Source organism: Penicillium expansum (genome assembly GCF_000769745.1).
Source record: "Penicillium expansum strain MD-8 chromosome Unknown contig3, whole genome shotgun sequence".
Classification (NCBI taxonomy): Eukaryota; Fungi; Ascomycota; class Eurotiomycetes; order Eurotiales; family Aspergillaceae; genus Penicillium; species Penicillium expansum.
This window is the reverse complement of record NW_015971301.1, coordinates 142052-164153: the sequence shown is the minus strand read 5'-3', so window position 1 is coordinate 164153 and position 22102 is coordinate 142052. Positions and strand designations below refer to the sequence as shown.

The window sequence follows — 22102 nt, the reverse complement described above, 5'->3', positions numbered from 1 at the left end:
TGGATGTTGAAGATGCCCGTTCAGTTCAACATCAAACGGATGCCGTTTTTGAAAATCCCGCGGGCCACGGAGCAAACAAATAACTCACCGGGTGCACCGGGTGCTAGCTTCATTTGCCGTCTGGAGCTCACTCGGCTCGATTAAGATGAGATTGCCAATGATCACTAGAGATGGGAACAAAAAGTACATAAAGGTCTTCCAGCCTGCTTGACCAAAGTTCTACGCAACAACATTTCAACCATCAATACAGAATCAAAAGATCATCAACACTTAGTTGGACTTTTAGCATCATGATGAAGCCATTGTTCATCCTTGGAGCTGCAGGCTTTGCTGCAGCTCGATACACCGGCTTGACCCACGAAGCCGATACTGTCGCCAACGAACCGAGTGTGGTTGAGATGCTCTCTACCAAAGCTCCGTTCGATGGACCGAAGGTGATTCCCGTGAATGCCTCAACCTTTGATTGGTGGTACTTTGATGTTGTTAGTGAGGATGCGTCGCAATCTCTTACTGTCAACTTCTACTCCGCTCCCCACTCTGCTCTTGGATTTGGTGCCGAGCTGGACTCTATCAACTACGTTCATGTCTCTGGCGTTTTCCCTAACGGGACCATGTTCAATTCGGCCGTCGTAGCGGAAGATAGCTATGTGAGAACTGTTGGAGATGGTTCATCTGGCTCCTGGGTTGGAAGCGGATTTAGCTGGTCCGGCTCTGAAGATCTTCTTAAGTATCGCATCAAAGCAAAGGATACTGGCAGCGGATTCAGCGGTTCCATGAGCCTTCGTTCGGTAAGAAAACTCAAGCCAGCCTAAGGGTACACATTTACTTACCTATGAAACAGGTTGCCCCAGCCCATTATCCCTGCGGACCGCCCATCAAGGGCCAGTCAGAGGAAGTTGTTCCTGGCGTCGGCTGGGCGAACTCTATGCCGGATTCTGAAGGAAAGGTCGAATTCAAGATCGGAGACGACGTAATGTCTTTTACCGGATACGGTTACCATGATAAGGCAAGTGAACCTACTCACAGTCATTAACATCAATACTTACACTCCGATTACGTGTTCAGAACTGGGGATCTCGTCCTTTCCCCGAAAGTGTTGGTTCATGGTACTGGGGCCATGCACGCCTTGGAGAGTATTCCATCGTTTGGTTCAATACTCTTGACACTGAGGCCACCGAATACGTATCCGCTTATGTTTCAAAGGCTGTAGAGGTGCTTACACGTCAATGCTCTGGTCTCAAGATCCGTCCATACGGTGACAACTCCACCTATCCTCCTGTGGTTTCCACTGGCAGCCCAACTGGCTACCACCTGGAGATCGATCTCCCAGTTGAGGGCAAGTTGCTTGTGAACGTGACCAACGGTGCTCTTGTTACCACACTCGGTAACCCGTACCAGAGATTTATTGGCCCGGTGACTGGTACATTGGCAGGACAGGCCTTGCCCGCTGGCTCAGGACTCTGGGAGCAGTTCAAGCTTAAGGAGAGCTGGTAACCTGGGATAGCCTATTCATGGCATGAAATTCTTGTTGTGGGATCAAACCCTCAGCTAGTTTCAGACAACTGGGCTGGAATCACTAACCACACCATCCGTGCATATGCCTTACACTCACCTACCTACACAATGTTTAGGAGATGTCGATAAAGATGGTCGGATGGCTTTCTTGTCTTCCTTCACCGTGACTTCCTGATTTTGATATTGTGAACCTTTCTATTTGATTTTTATGTTTCATCTTGTTGCCTTCTTACTATCTTTGTGGATTTTGATTCTTCTTGCCTATTATATTGATGGACATATGCAAATTCCATTGAATAATATCAGTATTATTTTGAAGCCACATTATTCTACGTTCATTTGGAAGGGTCAAAGAACCGAAGTACCTTGGATCGAAATCTACTTGGACTTTTTAAACGCTGCAATATTAGTGAAATATTGAGAGATTCTAGATAAACCTATTTGAAAGGCCTGGTAAGACAAGAATATTCCCCAATGCATTCCAGGTGGATACGAATAGGCGATAAGGGGACAAGTAACAAAATACATAGAGAAAAAAATCAAGTCAAGTGCATAATAGAAAACGTGCGGTAGCTTTAGGATATATAGAGTTCTAATTTATGGCCCTAGCTAGCGATATATATACACCAATGAAACCAATGATATCGGTCATATTGGTTATAACCCGAGGTTCTTCCCACATCCAGCGCAGCCAACTGAAGAGAATGTTCAAAGTTTAGACTCTACCCAATGTGGCTGGATCTTCTTTGCAAAAGCCTCCACCCCAATCTTAAAGTTCTCCCCTTTGACCACCCGGTCCACATACGCCTCATAAACTCGTGAGGTCGCATGCTGAACACTTGAGGTCTCCCATGCCTCCCTCAAACCCTGTCTCGTGACTAAGATAGCGTCCGGAGAGAATTCAGTGATTCGCTTTGCGATGGCCAAGGTCTCCTCCAGCAGAGACTCGGGCGTCTTGGAGATCCTGTTAATCAAGCGAAGACCCAGAGCTTCTTGTGCGGGTAAGCGACGGCAGGTCAACGCCAGCTCAGTAGCGATTTGCATACTACATACTCTTGCAAGGCGTGGTAGACCCCCAGCCGCGGCAAATAACCCAACTCCTGCTTCCGGAAGACCAAACTCGGCTGTGGGTGAAGCAACTACGATATCGCTTGAGGAAAAAACATGTTAGTGTCTGATAGGATAAGCAGCATAAATGGCGAGACACATCAATATATTCAAGGCAAAGGGAAGTGAAGACCCAGACTTACCAATTAAGACAAATCTCAAATCCTCCGCCGAGGGCGAACCCATTCACAGCGGCCAATACAGGCTTCAAGCCTTTCCTCTGACTCAATCCTGCAAAGCCAGTAGGTGGATGCGCATACACTGCCCTCTGAGCCGGGGATAAGTGTCTAGCCTGTTTCGAGTTCTGTTCCTGCAAATCTTGACCCGCGCAAAAGGCCTTCTTCCCCACGCCGGTGATTACAGCAACGAGTAGGGATGGCTCATGATCGAACCACGTAAAGAGCTCATGGGCTTCCCAATGGGCATCTGAGGGTAGAGAGTTTCGTTGTTTCTCGCGGTTGATAGTGACTAGGAGGGTCTGGGGGTGAGGAAAGGATACAGTATAATGCTCTGTCAGTGGGGGTTGGGTCTTCAACGATGCAGCCATGATGAGTATGTTTGAGAACTACCAGCACAAAAAAGCCGCACGATGAATTTAGGAGTTTAAGATGGTATAAGGAACACGTCATATTAGTTTTACCCCATACTTGTGTACCGTCGTGGTGGATTGGAATTACCCGCGGTCCTCGGTCTATGCCGTGCCAAGACCACATTATTCACCTACAACATACAATGTATCTCAGATTAATGCATTTATCTAGGCATAAATCCCAGTATTCATAGGAAATGCAAGTGTCGGCGTTCGACCTTGCAGTGGCAACTTACTCCTAACCAAGGCGCACTGGCAGGAACTATCTATTATGTAGTACTATGTTACTACCTACATGGTAGGGAGCCATCTCTCGTATAGCCAAGCCAACATCTTGCGGTGCATTAAGGTAGATCAACCTAACACACAAGGATGCTTTGTGCAGCATGCATTAACATGGTATATCTTTCTCACAGATTTGTGTCGGGGTAAGTGGCTACTAAGTGGCCAATGAAATCCACTACCGAGGTGATTCGGGAAGTATTCGGTCTAGACTAGGGGACATGCTGAGGCAGTAGCGGCTACAGTATGGCCATATCATGGCGATGTTAATCCTGGGAATTCAGTATCCTAGGACTATCTTTCCAACATCATAATTGAGAGAACTATCTGCTCTAATTCAAGAACGATGCGCACCGCCAATTTGACACCCGTAGTAATCGGAGTCGGAGACATCAAGAACACTTCCTTGAAACCAGAACATGCATATGAACCGCTCGAGCTTATGCTCCAATCCATTAGCGCTGCCATCGATGACAGCTCAGCGATGAGAACAAAGATACTTCCGGCCATTGATAGCATTGATGTCGTTGCAAACTGGACTTGGCCGTACCCTAATATTGCGGATCTTTTGGCCGAGAAGCTCGGAGTGAAACTGGTGCATAAACATGAAAGTGGGCACGGTGGAAATGCTCCCGCGAAACTGTTTGACGAGGCTGCTAGACGAGTATCGAAGGGCGAATCCCGTCTTGCTATTGTGACTGGTGGTGAAGCCCTTGCAACCCGTTCGTTTACTCCTTTGTTTTGATATAGTGTTCTGGGAAAAGGAAGATCTAATGAAAGTGGAATATAGTGGCTGCATTGACTGCAACGAAAGATTTCCCTCCTAAAAATTGGACTGAGGTAAAAGACTATTCTTCTATATGGGAACGGTCACAACGTCACGGTTCGTACAACTTGAAGAGAGAATAGGGGAAATTTCTAACTCACATCAGACCTCGGAACACTGCATTCCATTGGACTTCCTATTCAAGTGTATCCCTTGTACGAAGCAGGATTTCGGGCCCATCGTAAACAGAGTTATGCCGAAAATCATCAGGAGTCCGCAGAGCTGTATGCCAACTTTGCTCAAATTGCCCAGAATAATCCTCTCTCGTGGAATTATGGCAAGCGCGCTGCCACAGTCGAATCTATTGCCACAGTAACGAAGAATAACAGAATGATTTGTTCCCCATGTAGGTTAAACCCAACGGTTGATATACCACAGAATGGCATTGACAACCCGCAGATCCCCTGTTAATGAATCCCTTCAACAATGTCAATCTAGCAGCCACGTGTATTTTGACTTCAGTGGAATTTGCGCGTGAACTGGGAGTTTCAGAATCTCGCTGGATCTACCCTCTTGGAGGTGCCGGAACCAGCGACGCCAGCAATTGTACGTGCAGCATCTCCCCCATACGGTGAAACTAACGAGAGTGCATACAGTCTGGGAACGCACCAACTTTCACTCTAGTCCAAGTATCTCGAATTCGCTCGACGAAGCTCTCAGAGTGTCTGGTTTAACCAAAGAGGACATCGATATTTACGACTTCTATTCGTATGCTTCCTTCCCGCGATTGCACCATTACACAATTAACTTATAAAGCTGCTTCCCCATCGTCCCCAAACTAGCCGCTCAGCACCTCAATCTCCCCATCACCAGGGGAGATCGTCCTCTGACGGTACTAGGCGGGCTGACCTCCTTTGGCGGCGCGGGAAACAACTATTCCCTCCATGTATGACTCCCAGTTCCCCGAATGATGCAACTCTAACCAATTCACAACAGGCCATAACGCAAGTCGTCCGCGACCTACGCTCTCGTCGCGGTATACACGGGCTCGTTCTTGCCAACGGCGGTATCCTATCCTACCACCACACGGTGTGTCTTTCGATTCGGCCGCGCGCAGATGGATCTTCGTATCCATCGCAAAACCCCCTTCCGGAGTTCTCGCGTGATACCACTTCACCAGCGATTGCAGTCAAGGCAAATGGTCGTGCAGTTATCGAGGTAGGTGCATATGTATTATCGAAGCGTCCGAGGCTAACTAGTGCAGACATACACGGTTGAGTTCCAACGCAGTGGTTCACCTGGACAGGCATACGTGATCGGCCGGTTGGAGAACGGAGAGCGCTTTATAGCAAATGCTGCCAATGCTTCGACACTGAAACAACTGTCTAGCACGACAGTTGAGCAAATCGATCGCACTGGTTGGGTTGAGAACGACGTGAAATCATCGAAGAACCTATTCTCGTTTGAGCATATACATATCTAGTTGGTTCTTCTTTGGGCCTTTTTTGGTTTAGATAGAAGAAATGTTGAACCTGGGTTTAGCCTCCCCAAAGAATGGCCAAAACACTACTAGCATGAAATATACGATAACTAACGCAAAGGGCTCATGTCTTCGGGGAGTACGCGGGCAATTTTCTAGACCCACAAGGCTTAAATAAACTTTCCTAACTAGGGTGACAGAGGCTATGCCCAGCTGAAATTCTCGGACCTTAGAACAACAACTACATTTAGCAGGACAGTGTAGTACACCGGTATTAATTGCTAGTAAATACTAATAATATTTACCCTAAAGGCTCGGCCCTTCAGTGTACTATTCAACATAGAGCTTTCACTTTGAAGATCCCCAATTTATGTATATATCTTGGAAGTTTAAAACACATCGCCGAGGGAGTTCGCTAAGCACTCATTCTTAAAGGATGAAGGTTCTATCTCTGATTTTGTCCATGGGTATGCCAATTATAATACATTCGAGATTCCATATTCCTCGAGCGGTTTCTGTGTCGGCATCTTGTTGATGAACAGCGACGGCACTACACATATCAACTAGAAAAGGCCCTGGAGCCTCCCAACACCAACTTATATCAACTAGGCATTACCAGCACAGTAAAATGGCATGATCATACCGTAGATCACCACCCCACAGAGGAAATACACTGCATAGAGGTACCTACGTAGTTGTTCAGTGCTGACATACTTATTTGATGATTAGGGTTGTGGAACCAGATTGCTCTATAATACAAATGTTTTTTTATTTTGGCTTACTGTTTGTTTTTATAACACACATGGTGATTATTCGGGGGGTATCTGTCATTCTGGGGTGCAAGACAAAGGTCCAAGACCACGCGCCCAAAAAAGGAAAGCAAAAACAGCAAACGCATTTCAGCTTTTAGTCCTCGGTCTCCCTCTCCTTCTTGCGGCGTTGTCGGTCTCTTTCCATCTTCTTGAACAGGGGGTGATGTCCAGCCTTATCCTTGAGCTGCTTGTTCCTGCTCTTGTTGTACTCGATATAGGCCATATCATCACCACCAGCCAGACCACTAAGAGTGGCAGCACTACGTTTAGCACCGCCCTTCTTGGAGGTAATTCGCTTGCCGGAGCGCATCGAGAACAGATCATCATTGACTTGTTCGACGTCGGCGGATGACTCATTCTGCAGCATGACTTCTTGCAGAAGCTCGCGGCGTTCTGCTGGTGTCGCGTACGAGAGTCCTTCATAATTGTCTATGCCTTGGAGATGGGTGATGACCTTGAAAGCATACCCCTGATCGATCAGGAATGCCTGGCGCTTGGCTGAGTACACCATCTCATTGGTGTCCTTGGACACGAGGGAGTAGAAGAAAGCATTGAAGCCCTCGTCATTTCGGCGCTTGGCTCGCAGGATTCGTCCCAGGCGCTGAGCCTCCTGACGACGGGAACCGTAGTGAGACGAGATCTGAATCAGACAAGTGGCCTCGGGTAGATCGAGTGAGGTATCACCAATCTTGGACAGGAAGATAGTGTTGACCTGCTCGTTGTGTTGGAAATTCTCCAGAATACGCATGCGCTCATTTTGAGGAGTTCCACCGTAAATGTAAGCCTTGTTCAGCTTCAGCGCATATCGCTCGAGAGCATAAACATTGTCAGAGAACACGATGATTTTATCACCACGCTTCTCGTGGAAATCAATTAGGAACTGACACGCTTGGAACTTGCGAGGGTTCATGATGTAGAGCAGAGCTTGTTTCCTGGAGCTTTCCCGCAGATACTCGGAATAGAACTCAGTTGTCATTGGGCACCACACCTCAGCACATTGGACCTTGGCGATATGGCCCTGTGCAGCGAGTTCCATCCAGTTTGCTTCGTAGAGCTTCGGTCCGATCAAGAAGTTCAAATCTTTGATCTTGTCGTCCTCACGTAGCAATGTCGCAGTGAGACCGAGCTTGCTCTGTGCGGCGATTGCAGATGTGACCTTTCGGAACATCGATGCTGGCACGACGTGCACCTCGTCGAGAATCATCATACCCCATTCTCTCGATTGAAGCCAGTCCATCATCTTCTGGGCATCATAAGACCGCGCACGGGTCTGCGACACCATTGAATATGTGGACACAATAATACCAGTTGATCGTTTGAATTTTTCTTTGTGGTCCGAGGTGAAAATGGCGATATCACCTGGGTCGATGGTTGTCCACCGCAAGAACTCGTTTCGCCACTGAACCACGGACATGGAACTGGTACAGAGGACGATGGTGCCTTTCTTGATGGTCGCCGCGGCAGTGATACCCACAAGGGTTTTACCGGCACCGCAAGGAAGCACAATGATACCACTCTTGGCTCGTCCGTTACCGAACATTTTACTTAAGCTCTTCTCCTGATAAGACCGAATGCGCGCCGCGGGTTTCAAATCCATGTCCAGATTTGGGTTGACTGTATCTCCTTGGAAATCGTACTCTTCCAGGGCAGGACATCCGATCGATTGGCAGCGCGCCTTGACCACTTCGACACCAGCAGCGGGGATTTCGAAACTGTAAGTCGTTGATTCTTCAGTCTCATCCTCGCCAATATCGTCGATGCCATAATTCACAGCCCCTCCTTCTTCCGTCTCATCTCTAGCGATGGCAGCAGCAGCCTCCTGTTGAGTGGTCTCTCGCACACCGGCTGCATCTTTCGTTCCAGGAATGACAAGTCCACCCATTTTCGGGGCAGCCCGTTCGATAATCCCTTCGGTATTATCCATTCTCTGGGGGCCAATCACTTCGTCTTTCAGCAGACGCTGAAGCATTTCAGGATCTGTCGTCTCCACGTAGTATCGATTATGCCTCAACACCATCTTGATTTTTCCATAGGACTTTGTGAACTCGATGATGAAGGTCCGAATGCTTTCGGGCAGCGGTGTTTTCGACAGACGGTCCAAGAACTCAACGATATCCTGCGGTTTGAGACCGACCGAGACCGCCGCATATAAACTGTGCCCGGTCAAGCGATATTCGTGGAGATGGGTCGGACGGGAAAGCGGTTCCGCGATGGTGGTCAGGAAATCTTGGGCCTGGGGTGCCAGCGGGGAGAAACTCTCGAGGGTGATTGTGCCTTTCAAAGGCTCGATCCATAACGGCCGGTTGTAGTGGTCGCGCTTCAGCGGAAGCGAAGAAAGATCTTTGTATCCAAATCTGGGGTCCGTCTTCTCCACTTGGTTCTTCTTGCTGAAAGCCTCAAGAGAGAATTTATTGACAACCGCTTGATGGTCCAATTTTAGTCTCTGGTTCACTTTAGGTGAGCAGACTGCCACACTGTACCTTTCAAGTTGGACTCCTCCGGCAACTCTTCCTGGTCCGAGTATTCATCGCCGCTGGAAATGTCGATGTCGGGGACTGGTGTAGCCCGCTTCGAAGCACCGCTAGACCGACCAGCTAGATATGATTAGTCGCCCATCGGTTGAAGATGTGTACCAGAGACTTACTGTCGGCCGCTTTGCGTTTGGGAGGCATGTTTGGACTGTGTTCAGCAAGACAAACAAAACAGCGTAGAAAGTGTGATCAAATAGTATCTCAGTGAGTGAGTCACCGGTGAGGCGGAGCGACGCCCCCCGTCAAAAGTATCTCACGCCAGCATGGACCCAAGATGCTGCGCCGGATGAACTGGCGGCGAAAAAAGATCTGCGGAGTATTGCGAAAATCACGAGACGATGGAAGGGGAGAAAAGAAAGGTCTTTAGTGAGGGTGGGATGTCGACTAGAGCGACAATGTATATATGATAGAGAAGATGATCAAGGCAAACGTCGACGACATAATGCCCAGGTTCCAAAGACGATGTGATGGTTGATAATCCTTGGCCTGAGGCACCATTATGGCCTGAGGCATGAGGTGCAATCATTGGTCCGTGCGTAGCCGCCCGGCCGACGTCGGGAATCCCTCGGGACTGAGGGACTGACGTAGAGCATCCTTTTCTGTTTTGCTTCACACACTTCACAACTCCTAGATTATTCACCATGAATACGGTAATTACCTCTATCCAATACTCATTTCCCGTTGCTAATCATGTTGCCTTCTAGATTCGATCTACCTGGTGAGCGAAGATGTCTCTATCCGAGAGATGAAATACGGAACATAAATACTGATGTGGCTCTCACTTGAACAGGATGGGCTGGGGCACCCTTTGCCTTGGTATGTGACCTATCGATTACCTGCTGGTCAAGTATCAGCGACAAATCCAGCAATTCACCTGCGACGAAGCCACTAATCACTTCTCCTATAGCCGGCGGCGGAGCTTACTACTTCGCGAAGCAATCGATCAATGCGGACCGACAAGCCCGATTCGAAGCCGAAATCAAGCGCAAGGCGCAAATGAAGCAAATGGAGAACGAGCACAAGCGCCAAGCGCAATTGGCGTCTACACCACCCCCAGGCAATGACACTAGCTCGAAACGAGCAAGCATGGCCCGGTTCCAGAACGCCCCCGACGATGCCGCCTCGCCTAGTGCCGAAGCTTCTTACGACCCGGCACCTACCCGGCACGAACCTTTGACCGAGACCGACCGTGTGTCGGAGAAGGGGAAATATGAAACGGCCCAGCCGTACCGGCCTCCGAGTGGGAACCGGTTTAGTTGATCGGCTTGCCGCATTGTATACTATTTTGATATGGAAGACTCCGTACGCAAACCGAAAATAGAGGATTGTGGAACAAAGTGGATATTCCGGAGGTGGGGAGGTCCTCGGACTCGATCTACTTTGTACTACATTTAGTTCGTTGCAGTTCACTCGAGCTGCGAGTCAATTCAATAATGGATCGATTCGTACAAATCTGGCTGTCTAACGATCCCTGTCATTCATAGCGATGATAGAGAGATGTCTAACATGTCTCCGCTCCCTCCTTGTCTCCACGGTCAATAGTAATAGTGTATGTAATAGCGCAATCCCATAGTGCTGGTAAAAAAAGAACCAAAACGCCGAATTCTGAACTCCATGGTCATAATGCATCACATCGCAATCTTGGAAACCGGCTCCTATATCAGCGCCTGCGCCGATAGTCCGCGTCAAAGTTGCAAGTCGTCAAAAGTGTGGCGACTAGCGCGCATGGAAGCAAAGTGGGGGGTTCCTGTATATCAGGTTAGTTTCTCCACACCAGCTCGCATTGACTGTAAGAGTAAAACGGGGCAGATTTTCAAGACTTACTTGGCGCTAGTAGACAGCCCAGAGCTCCGTTGTCGCGAGCTCTCTAGAGCAGGTGGGACAAATGGAAGTACCACGCCGGATACGATGCAACCCATGGCGACAGCGCGGGCAGCGCGAGAGTCGGGACGAGGACGGTGAGCTGAGAAGTGGCGGATGGAGGGACGGACGATCTGGGAGGCGAGGATGGAAGCCATAGTGGTAGAATGCTTGAGGGTATGGTTTTGGATTAACTTTGGATTGGTTTTGGATTTGATTTGAGAGTAGACTTGTAGAGCAGGATAGAGCAGGGGTAAAAGATAAAACAGATTTAAAACCAGAAGAGACTTTATATAAAATAGATTAACAGATGAGCAGTCAGGCCATGCAATCGTGCGAATGATCCGGATATTGCGGGGCATTATGGTATATGGCCTGATCCCCGATGGGAATCCTCATCCGTGATCAGATGGTTTACAACACAGGCAACTATGGCTGATCGCCCCCTTTCCTATCGAATAGAATGGCTTTCTGTCAGACTCTCGGCAAAGCTCTTACGCCATCGCGGGGTTTCAAGTCGAAAAATAGGTGGGGGATCTTTTTAGTGTCTAGAAAGACCAAGACTTCACACCGCGTCAACTGCGGGAATGGGTATAGACCGGGAACTAAGTTCCGAAGACCTCACTTCTAAATTGAATCTAAGTTCAACTAGTGAATATGGTGAATGGAATCTGATCTAAATTACTGAAGAGATACATGCGCAGGTATACTGACTGGTAGTAGTATATAATGCATACAGCGTGGGGGATAGTTGTAACTTTATTGTCGCACAACATTGAGTTAATACTTTCAACACACATGTCCACCGCCTTCCTAAAGGGGCATACCGTCCATGGTTCCTGGTATTTGATTGGTGGTATTTGACGGGCAGGATAAAGGCGGTATCTACACAACACAAACCTCCGAGGTGGTGGGTAGTCACGTGCGATAAGAGCTTCGATAACGCGATTGGAGAACATCCATTGAGTTGGTTTACATCGCTGTCATTTCTCCCCCTCAGAATATCGTGGGTTCACTGGCACACGATGGCGACGCATGATGCTGTTATTTTTAAGGCCGCGTTTGCTGCTTGCCTGTTACGTCCAGATCCTACTTCGGTCCCTCGAGATGAGATAAGCTCCTTCCATATCTCCCTCGAGCGCGCGCTGTCACATTGCTCCCCAAGCAATATTCAGGTCTGATCCTTTGTCACCTCTGTTTACTCTCACACCCCACTTTACTAAATAACTTTCCCCCCACAGACCTGTAAAGCCTGGCTGCTACAATTTGTTGCGTTTTCATCCAATAGGGTAGGGGGTCTGGTCAATTACCTGGAAGCTCTCGCGGCGTCCTTCCCATCACAGCCCACTGGATCCAAACTTTCACCAAAGCGCCAACGCCTCCACATACTGTACTTGCTCAATGATCTGTTGCATCATTGCAAGTACCACCTAGGCACCCCTACAACCTTGTCCACAGTGAGCGGGTCCCTGCAGCTACATCTCGTGAACTTGGTCGGCTACGCAGCGACCTGTGATCGCCAAAAGAACCCACGGCACCATCGACGGCTAGACGATCTCCTCGACATCTGGTCTGAGCACGAATACTTCCATCCCGATTTGGTCGACAAGCTCCGGGAAGTTGTGACCATGGGAGTCCCTATGGATTCCAACGATGCGGCCAATGGGCTAAACTCAACCAAGAAGTCCCGCAAGAACGTGCCATTTGTCATGCCATCTACACATGGAGACCCATCGACCCCTTGGCACGAAGTTCGTGCGGGCAACATTTATCCCCACATTATCCCCAACTCCACTATTCCCATCCGACCTGATGCCACAAAACCGATCCAATTACTCGCAGGACCTGCCGACGCAAAGTCGGTAGAAGCTCTCCAAGCCTTTCTCAGTGATGTGGACAAGCTCTTTGACCCGGAAGCCCCTGCGGATGATAGCCATACATACCTCGATCAGCTGGGTCAGACAGTGATCCGGGGTGAGAACACAGGCGATATCCTCGATGGCACACACTATCACGGATGGTCACTTGAATTCTGTCAACCCGCCGATACAGAAACCGACGATTCGCGTGGCCGAAGCCGTAGTCGTAGTGAATCACGAATTGATAACAAGCGCGGACGCTACAGCGACAGCTCCATCAGCCAGTCCGAGTCACGATCTCGAAGTGGACCACGAACATACCGACGTGATATCCATCGTCGCGACGTATCAAACAGCCGTCCTGCACAGCGCTCCCGAAGCCGCGAAAGTTCATACACACCTCGAGAACCATCCACTTCACACTTCCCGCCCCCTCACCAACCCCAACATCCTCCCGCGCCCTTCAACTCATTCCCCACTACTCATGCCCCCAGTGGACAGTACTCCCACCCTCCCATGGGTCCCAACACTGGCTATCCTCAAGTGCCTGCACCTAACTACGGTTCTTGGCCTCCGCCTCCTCCGCACATGCCAACAATGCCATTCCCCCCACCCGGACCAGGGTCCTCCTCGGCCTTCCCCCCTCCATACCACCATCCTCCTCCCATGCCGCACGGACAGAACCAGGGACAAAACCAGGGACAGCGACAGGGGTACGGTATGCCCCCGGGTCAGTACCACTTCCCTCCTCCCTACTCCGGCGGTCAGCAGGGTGCGCCATGGGGACCTCCTCCTCCTCCCCAGGGTGGGCGTGGGTGGTAATCAATATGTGCCCATGAAACGATGTACGAGTTATGCTTGAAATGCAATGGAACTAAGTTGAGTCGGTGGAAGGGCAGCCCTCCAATGCTGCGGTTTGTATTATTACGGTCCCGCCGCAGCGGGATATTCATGTTCATTTAAAGTACAATATGAAAGAGTACATGTAATATTTTCTCCATTCGAGTAAGTTCTTTACTATCGATAATATCCACGGCGTAGATCAGCGCTTGCATCGAAAATAATCTCACACATCCAAGTCATGTGTATCTCAGACGAGAAAGTCCCCATGTCTAGAGATACATAGAGGGGACGATAATATCAACAGCTGGTACAAAGTACATGATAAATTCGGATAGGCCTCATATTCATAGACCAGCAAAGGGAGAAATCTACATATGTGTATACCAGAACCTGCAAGAATAAAAAAATCGAAAATAACCACCTGTATAAGTGTGCCATATGCAATTACACACCTTAACCACCAGAATCAAGCTATCACAGGTTAAGGGTCCATATAATATGAAGTAGAAAAGAAATAAACCAAAAGACGCCACCATTATCTCCCCCTCCTCCTCGGAGACAAGTATACAACCCCGAGATACATGCCGCACCCATCCCATGTCACAGAGTTCCAGACCGGCTAAGTGGATGACATCAAGTGAGAATATCCATGATCATATCAGCCTGGCTCTCTGGTATATCCTTCATATTGTTCATGTAGTAAGCCTTCTTGACATCCTCAAAAGGCTTGCAAGTGTTGAATCCGGTGTCCTAGAAGAAAAGGACAGTCAGATACATTCCTTCCATCACAACATAGAACAAAAACAAAGCAAGGGAAGGGAAGATGAAATATATACCTCAACCTTGGTATTGCAACACATGGGGGTATAACCTTGCCCGTTGCAGCTATCCGGAGCTTCCCGTTCGGTCATGTTCTTGCCTGTAAAGAAAAATCGAATTAGTATACAATTACCTTGCCAAGGTTATATTAGATAAAGGACGGGAGAAACATACACTGGAAAGAGATAGCCGAGCTAACCTGCAGCCCGCTGAGGACCGGGACCAAATCGCCGAGCTGCTTAACGATGTCCTTGCCCGTCTGCTGCACAGACATGCAGCAGGCCTTGAACTTATCCTTGGGACATGTGTAGGCCTCGTAGGGGTTGGGCGAAGGGGTAGGTGAAGCTGAGACAGAGGCAGAGCTCGAGTGCGCGATGAGAGACTTGGACACGGAGGATGTAGGAGTTGGGCTCTCGCTTCCCATTGGGATGGCGGTGGTGACAGACAGGACGGAGATGAGGCCCGTAAGGAGAGTTGTGAGTTGCATTATTGCTGGTTTTGTGATATCTGTCCGTGTATGTCGTTGTGAAAAGTATAGGGTGAGTTGATGTATAGTATTGCAGGACTTGCCACTCTGCGGCTGTGAGACTTGAAGATCCGAAGTGAATGTAAATGTTAGAGACAGTCAATTAAAAGAGTGTGAGATGATCTTCAAAATCGAGACCAAAAGGAGTGGCTGGAGCTAGGCCGAGTGGTTGTCGTGGGTGGTTGTCGGATGGGCGTGCGTGTCAAAGGGAAGGAAACGGGAACACGATTTTGACCCTCGATGTATACAGTGCTCGGTTTTCTGGGCGGCCCTGCCAGCCTCAACAGGCCCATCGCATTTTCTTCTGCCTTCCTCCCTTGAGCGCTTTTGGTTGGCCCATGGTCGAATCCCGAGATTCCAGGGGTTTCATCCCTCTGTTTAGAAAGGCACGGTGTGGTCTTGATTCGCTGCTGAGTTGAACCATGTGGAATGTGCAGGCTGGGCAATTATTTCTACAGGATCTTTTAGGCGCTTGTGCTCTGGTATGTGGGCTTTGGTGTTGGTATTATGTGTGTTGTTTATCCGTACCGAATGGGAAATATATACATTTTGGCTACAATATAAAGTCGAATAAATTGGAGCATAAAATACAATAATTTAACCCAGTCAAAGCAACAATTCCATAGCCTCTTTAGACCACTTTATCTTCAATAGTATAGTACAACTCATTGGGAGGACAAAGTTCGCTAAGAGTCGGTGGTATGCAAGGGGTGCGTTGAACGCAGCTCTTCACTGCAGTGCGACAAGACCCTGATGTTAAAACTAAATCAGTCTTTATGAAAGTCAATAACTTTAGAGTAGTTAAACAGATAGTTTGGTCCATCAATCATGTCAACAAAATAGTGAATTTTACACATGTGTGAAGGACATCCTTCGGACCAAAATGAGGAATTCTCCTAATTGACTAATTGACAAGCCTAGCCCTGAAGATATATATTTCCTAGTTAATCTCAAGCACAAAAATCAAATTCTAATGAGTTTGCAGTGAAAGAATAAGCTTCGATACGATCATCAAGTTGCGCCTACCAAGTCTACAACCCTATGTACTCCAGGCTACCTCACTTCGTTCGCTTCTCTGATCACCGCGTCATCAAACACTTTTATGGGGTGAGAGAAACGCCTTATGCACATGGCCTTTCTTGTCTCGCACTAATCAAATATCTGAAACGTCGCCCTCGCCGATCAATGCGGCTCCGGGCCGCCGGAAGGACCCATTGACCCTGCCTATCTATCACTTGTGCTTTCAACAGAGCTGCAGAAAAATATATTATTCACATTTCTATTTGACTGGTCCCCGCTACTAAAAGTACTAGGGTTGAATATATATATTTTAACAAAAGGCTAGAAGATATACCGAACAAACACCGAGGAAAGACAAAAGAGACTAAGACTTTAAGCAGATGCCAATTAAAGCCAAGTGGTCCCATAAGCAATATATTCTCAGTCTAAGCCACAATAGAATTCTGGTGCTGACGTCAATTTGTCTCAGAAGTGGTATACGTCTTGTTTCAGCCACTACCTCAATATCGTAGCCAAGTTGATAAGTAGGATTAATGTACCGGTCCAGCGATCTGTACTGCGCGGGACTACGACACTACGATCTTCATCCAGCCAATAAGAAAAGAAGAAAGCAAATAAACACAGACAAATAGAAGAAAGACAAGATCGCTCCGGCTTGATTGCGCATAATTGTACAGGTGATCATGGCCAACATGGCTGAGTGGTATCGTAACAGGGTATAGTTCTCCGAGGGACAGTCCAGTGTCCTCGACTCGGAGAGAGTTGGTTCATCACATAAAATGGAAAAGATAAGAAGAAAACAAAATCGCTCGCAAAAAGTAATAATACAGATAGTGTACAGGCTGATATCCCTTCCCAGAAGATATATCAAGCAGAAATGATCCATGCATGACGTGATCGCTTACCCAGACCCCGGTAGAATGGACAATGTTCGAGAAATGTTCGAAATGGGAATGAAAATCGTTTTTATACTGCTCTCCAGTGCAACGAGCAACTCCAAAACGGTCATAGATGACAAGAATGAGAAGTGGAAAAAAAAGCCACATTTTTCTGCAATAAGAGCTGTGGAAGAATGGAAGCGATGATTCACGACCAAGGGATCTGGGGTGGTGGAATACACAGTGGAAATATGCGTAATCTAGCACTGAAAGACCGAAGAAAGGACGCTGAGGATCAATCGATATCCTGAAAACGCTATGCAAACGTGAAAAGTGGGTAGAAAGGGGTTGGGGAAAAGTGAAGGACCATTTCGTAAGTGACCGCGACGAGTCGAGGCCATGTAGAAATCAAACCCAAAAGAAAGCCTTCGATATATCGCTTGAAAAGCAGGCACGCTCTCCCGCGCGAATAAAATCCCGCACAAAATTTTGCAACGGGGTAGGCATTGACGGAAAGTATACACGAGTGTCGATGGCCCTATCGAGCCATCCTCGTCAATGCTAGGTACCGTTATGGTGCTAGACCACGGTGTTGGTGGACAAGGACCACTGAGGAGACTTTCGTTAGCTTTCTTATTCATTGAAGCCATCGCCATAGAGGAACATGCATACCTTGCAACAGGGCGCAGCCCTAATATCCAGCCGACTTGGCATCGGCCGTGGCACGGCTACTGAACTTATTCTCAGCAGAGTGACCGGCATCGCTAGCGGGCGTGAAGGACATATTGGCCTGCCGGGACATGTTGCTGCCGCTTGAGGCGCTGCTACGGCCACTCTTGCCGCTGCTCTGGCTATCACGGCGAGAATCGTCCGTGTCGGCAAAGGAGGACATTTGGCGCTGGGTGTATTGAAGCATGGAGCGGTTGTAGTCCTCCAGCGAGGCGCGAGTGGGATCCAGCGACCGGTAAGAATCGATAAGAGTCTCATTGGCCATGTTTTCCACACCACCGGAATCCGAGAACATGGAGTTGAGGTTTTCAGTTGGCTGTTGCAGTTGAGCGGAGTGAGTCATGGTGGAATGGAAAAAAATGTCTTTATTTAAAACAGTCAGCTTAGGTTTCAGGACTAGGTATCCGGTAGTGCTAGGAGTGCTGATCAATAGATGTGGGTGGTTGTGGCATAGGGATGAGGCTGATGTCTAGGACGATCACCGTGGGGTAGAGGTTGGGTTGTGGGTGCCGTGGGGAATCCGGACGGTACCGGTGTCGCAGTCAATTCAACAGTTGCTCACCTGTAAAGTTGAAATGTTTCAAAATCGAACCAATTTGACTGGTTGTGTTGGGATAATAATGATACCAAGTGTCGGGGGTAGGCAAGAGGATATTAAATCGGTGGAAGTCCAATGATATGTACGTTGTCCGGGCCAAGAATACAAAAATGGCAGGGAAAAGTGCTATGGGGCAGATTCAGGAGTTGGGGCATATACTTTAGAAGAAACGATGAGCAATTGGATCCCATTTGCGAGGAAGGTTATATATAAGACATGACTCCACAGGTAGTATGAAATCACATCGGTGGTCAAAGATGGCAAACTCATCCAACTTTGCAACCTCTGATAGGTCAATAAGTTGCCTAATTGCTTCTTCGCCCATGGGAAACACACGAGATCTCTACCGATTACACCGGGCGGAGTACAGTGACATAATTGGCTGAAAGGGGGGGAGAGAGGGGGGGGGGGATATTTTCTCCTAGGCGACATCATAAGGAGCATCATAAACCCCAGCCCTCAGTACAAGGTATTTGTAGGAAAGAGACCACTGCCGACCTATTGGGTACGTCGTAGAGCACAGTGTGGGGTCGAATCATCATCAGAGGACATTTTGAACAAACTAATATCCACATGTCCACGGAGACTGGTGAACTCTGAGAGCGATATCATCAGTTGTTCCACCCGTGGATTGGTCACAGTGCTCCGATGAGGTCACTGGGGAATGTGAATGACCATTGAGAGCTAAAGGCGTTTTTAAGATCGGCACAACTACAGTCCGGTCCCCTGCAGATCTTTACCTGACGTCTACAAGACGAATCATAGTTTATCATGGGCTTTTGAGGGGCGAGACCCATGTCGCATTCTGCGTCGATACGGGATAGGGTGTCCCCGGGAAGGAAAATGTGGACAGCCGGTGGAGATCCGGTGCAGGAGATAAACACGCTGTTACAAATCCATCGATCGGGGGTTGCTTTTAATACATGGATGTAGTGAGAGGCCTGGATAGATCGATTGATTCAAACTAAACAGGTAGTCAGCTCGACATGCATGTCAAATCAATATAATAATCTCATGTGACCGAAAGCAGTAAATGCGCCTGCAGCACAAGAAAAAAAAAGGCTGTGCAGTAGCTGAGGCTCAGGTCAAATGGAGCTATGCCGTCATACCCCGAGGCATCGGAGCGACCCGAGCAATCGATTTGGTTTTGATTCGGCTATCGGCCATCGATCACATACAACATACAGTATGTAGTACTGATAGTTGCCGGTCATGGAAATGGTGAATGAAATCAGAGTTACCTCTGATTTGATTATCAAAAGTGGAACATCTGCGGAAAATGAGCTTGAAGCCGAAACAGTCTGGTACATCGTATCAAAGACATGGAGGCTTGCAGCCACAGTGGAGAAACAGTTTGAGCGGATGGAGGTTTAATTAATCTTTGAACAGTTTTCATTCGCTGTAGAATTGTCAGAAATGGACGAAATAGGAAGAAATGGAGATGCCGTGTGGAGATGAGCTAGTGATTGCCTTGGGGAATGTACAGTCTTGGCGTTGATGCCTGAGGCAAGAAAACACCTGACGTCAGTGAGCCCTCATCTTTAAATGATACTATGCAGTACATACTGACTTGAATTATATACTGCTGCATCTATTCTATTTTGTAGATAGTCACAAATCCATCTGGTCCTGTAAAGATAGATGTCTGACATGATACTAGAACCAGGAGATCACATTGTCCATAGAGTCTAAGAATAGAGTCTAACGCAAGCCGATGCTCGCTCGAACTGTGTTCTGACATATGGAAATTGGGATACTTCATTAGACTCCAAGCTTGTTTCTAGAAGAAAAAGAGATTGGACTGAGTAATCAGTACGATGCATGGGAGTCAGTGGCAAGGTTGTTTTCTATCGAAGAACCGGGTAGGACGGTTGCCATCCATGAACCCTGGACGGAAGTTGATGCCAGTCGCGGGGGGGAGGCAAATTATTGCAAGATCGGCATGCCCCGAATATATCAGAGTCATCCATCTACAGTTTCCCTCTACAATAATTCTTCTTTTGCTCAACTTGAAGATGCCACACTACATACTGTAGTACTACAATCTTAGTGACATACCAGGGCAAGCCGGAGCTCATATCCAGCGTATAAGATGTTTCATTTAGGTTAAACACAGCAACGTCAGACGAGCATTTGAAATATAACCTATATTGTCGTTTATAGTCATGATCGGCCATCTGATTTTTCAGACGAGCCTGGTTTCAAGGAAGAAGCAGTTTAATCCAGCTGGCAATGGTCTAGACCAAAGTCGGTAATATAGTGAGCTTAGCATACCACAAATACATATGCAGACTGAGAGACATGCTCTCAGACATCTTCTCACCAAGTTGGTAAAAAGAGTATGATACCCAGGTGATATCAGCGTTGATTCAAATTCTATACGATGTCGTCAGTAGAAAGAAACTTGTGGAGTACAATGCATGTTTTAGCCCATTTTGCAATATAGTCTGATGGAGTTTGAACCATAGCGCCGCTCCACCTCAAGGGTCTGATCCCGGATATGACAGCATACGATAATGTACACATGTTGTATCAACAGCCGAACGTGTCAAAATCAAGCGTGCGAGACATACCCCGTAGCTGTTGTCGCAATATGCACTTGCGGGTCTTTCTCTGCCTGATAAATGTTAATGAATGATTCTTCACGGTCCACTTTCTTCATTATGGTATTCCATCGCGTGCCTGGCCTAAAGCCCTGAGCCACATACGAACCCACAGGGTATGTATGATAAGCCCTAGACTGCCCTAAATCAAATACAATACAAACACTGTATGTCTCCGTACTGCATGTCGATCAATTGAAACAGTAGATACCCGAGATTGACAATTCCCAGCGCATATCAAATGATATCACACCGCAGCCTCTGCCGGCGATCCCTACAATGTATTGTAAGACAAACGAGCATGAATGCATACTATACGCCTATCTTGTATATCGTAGCGAGCATATGATATTGCTGGAAGCAATTTAGTTGCACGGAGCCGATTCTTACCGGTATTTTCTCACGTCATAGGCCCTTGCCCCAATGCCCCTAGGCGTCCAGCGACAACCTACCTCCACAAATTTATTGTTGGCTGTGGATTTGGCTCCGCGCACTGGTATATGGGGGACCAGGGCAAGAAGCCAAAAACCTGTTTTGAATCAGACGTCGGTCTCGAAAAGCACCATGTTCAACATTACCCCTTAGCTGGACAGCACCTAACATGCTAGCGTCCATGGATGCATCTGAGCTTGTGTTTACCATCTTTCCAAGCATTATATTTGGAGAAGACAACGTCTAACTGACGCATGAAACCGGTTTGAAACTTATCAATATGTGAGCTTTCGCCTCTGCTCTGCGCTCTGGTCGCAACGATGCTGTAAGCTATTCCACATATTCGTTTTCAAATACTAATGGGATGCGTTCCTTCGCTTAGAAACAGGTTCCGTCGCTGCGAGCATTGAGTACCCGGTTCCCCGACTGCGAGATCATCTAGTGTGATAGGTGTCGGGAGAGGCGTGAGGCGTGGAAACGGGTCCAGCACAACATCGACACAATTTTTCATCGGTCTCGACTCAGAAAAAGACCATCTAGGCTCCCCGATAGAAACCTCCGTTCGAACATAAACCGGTTCTACCCCTGCGGACATACAGCCAGCGAGCGGCATGCGGCATGCAGTAACGATCGCCCTCGCCTTCCCGGTTGCGGTAGGGTCCAGTGCTCCCTGCTGTTGTTCAGCGACAGTCCATCTGAACTCCCACATGGCGACCTTCTTTCGACGGAAACCGGTTATATCCCTGCGACTATAGAGCATAGAGCTCGAGGCATACCCTGAAATCCCGAGCATGCGCTTCCCTGGCGTCCTTGGACCTTAAGGATTTGTCAATCCGTCTGGCCTTGGTGGGTT

General features: G+C 48.0%; 9 protein-coding genes across 9 annotated transcripts; 4 read left to right on the top strand and 5 right to left on the bottom strand.

Annotated features, from left to right (window-relative positions):
• Window positions 1-290: 290 nt before the first annotated feature.
• PEX2_000580 (uncharacterized protein) lies at window positions 291-1494 on the top strand (the record flags this gene model as incomplete). Its single annotated transcript, XM_016737336.1, has 3 exons — window positions 291-788; window positions 842-970; window positions 1027-1494. The coding sequence occupies 3 exons, from the start codon at window positions 291-293 to the stop codon at window positions 1492-1494; spliced, it is 1095 nt and encodes a 364-aa protein (XP_016599051.1).
• Window positions 1495-2223: 729 nt separating this feature from the next.
• Window positions 2224-3169, bottom strand: PEX2_000570 (Crotonase, core; the record flags this gene model as incomplete). Its single annotated transcript, XM_016737335.1, has 2 exons — window positions 2224-2665; window positions 2766-3169. The coding sequence occupies 2 exons, from the start codon at window positions 3167-3169 to the stop codon at window positions 2224-2226; spliced, it is 846 nt and encodes a 281-aa protein (XP_016599050.1).
• Window positions 3170-3839: 670 nt separating this feature from the next.
• PEX2_000560 (Thiolase) lies at window positions 3840-5742 on the top strand (the record flags this gene model as incomplete). Its single annotated transcript, XM_016737334.1, has 7 exons — window positions 3840-4215; window positions 4426-4665; window positions 4719-4865; window positions 4916-5027; window positions 5076-5205; window positions 5256-5477; window positions 5524-5742. 7 exons carry the CDS (start codon window positions 3840-3842, stop codon window positions 5740-5742), a joined length of 1446 nt encoding a protein of 481 aa, XP_016599049.1.
• A 903-nt stretch (window positions 5743-6645) lies between these two features.
• Window positions 6646-9223, bottom strand: PEX2_000550 (TFIIH/NER complex ATPase/helicase subunit SSL2; the record flags this gene model as incomplete). The annotated part of the gene is made up of 3 exons (XM_016737333.1): window positions 6646-8972; window positions 9032-9145; window positions 9196-9223. The coding sequence occupies 3 exons, from the start codon at window positions 9221-9223 to the stop codon at window positions 6646-6648; spliced, it is 2469 nt and encodes an 822-aa protein (XP_016599048.1).
• A 500-nt stretch (window positions 9224-9723) lies between these two features.
• PEX2_000540 (uncharacterized protein) lies at window positions 9724-10342 on the top strand (the record flags this gene model as incomplete). The annotated part of the gene is made up of 4 exons (XM_016737332.1): window positions 9724-9732; window positions 9787-9800; window positions 9873-9898; window positions 9990-10342. The coding sequence occupies 4 exons, from the start codon at window positions 9724-9726 to the stop codon at window positions 10340-10342; spliced, it is 402 nt and encodes a 133-aa protein (XP_016599047.1).
• A 456-nt stretch (window positions 10343-10798) lies between these two features.
• Window positions 10799-11100, bottom strand: PEX2_000530 (uncharacterized protein; the record flags this gene model as incomplete). Its single annotated transcript, XM_016737331.1, has 2 exons — window positions 10799-10829; window positions 10907-11100. 2 exons carry the CDS (start codon window positions 11098-11100, stop codon window positions 10799-10801), a joined length of 225 nt encoding a protein of 74 aa, XP_016599046.1.
• Window positions 11101-11967: 867 nt separating this feature from the next.
• PEX2_000520 (RNA polymerase II-binding domain-containing protein) lies at window positions 11968-13623 on the top strand (the record flags this gene model as incomplete). Its single annotated transcript, XM_016737330.1, has 2 exons — window positions 11968-12117; window positions 12184-13623. 2 exons carry the CDS (start codon window positions 11968-11970, stop codon window positions 13621-13623), a joined length of 1590 nt encoding a protein of 529 aa, XP_016599045.1.
• A 654-nt stretch (window positions 13624-14277) lies between these two features.
• On the bottom strand, window positions 14278-14950 carry PEX2_000510 (uncharacterized protein; the record flags this gene model as incomplete). The annotated part of the gene is made up of 3 exons (XM_016737329.1): window positions 14278-14394; window positions 14481-14563; window positions 14638-14950. The coding sequence occupies 3 exons, from the start codon at window positions 14948-14950 to the stop codon at window positions 14278-14280; spliced, it is 513 nt and encodes a 170-aa protein (XP_016599044.1).
• Window positions 14951-17578: 2628 nt separating this feature from the next.
• PEX2_000500 (uncharacterized protein) lies at window positions 17579-17959 on the bottom strand (the record flags this gene model as incomplete). Its single annotated transcript, XM_016737328.1, has 1 exon — window positions 17579-17959. The coding sequence occupies one exon, from the start codon at window positions 17957-17959 to the stop codon at window positions 17579-17581; it is 381 nt and encodes a 126-aa protein (XP_016599043.1).
• Between the last annotated feature and the right edge of the window lie 4143 nt (window positions 17960-22102).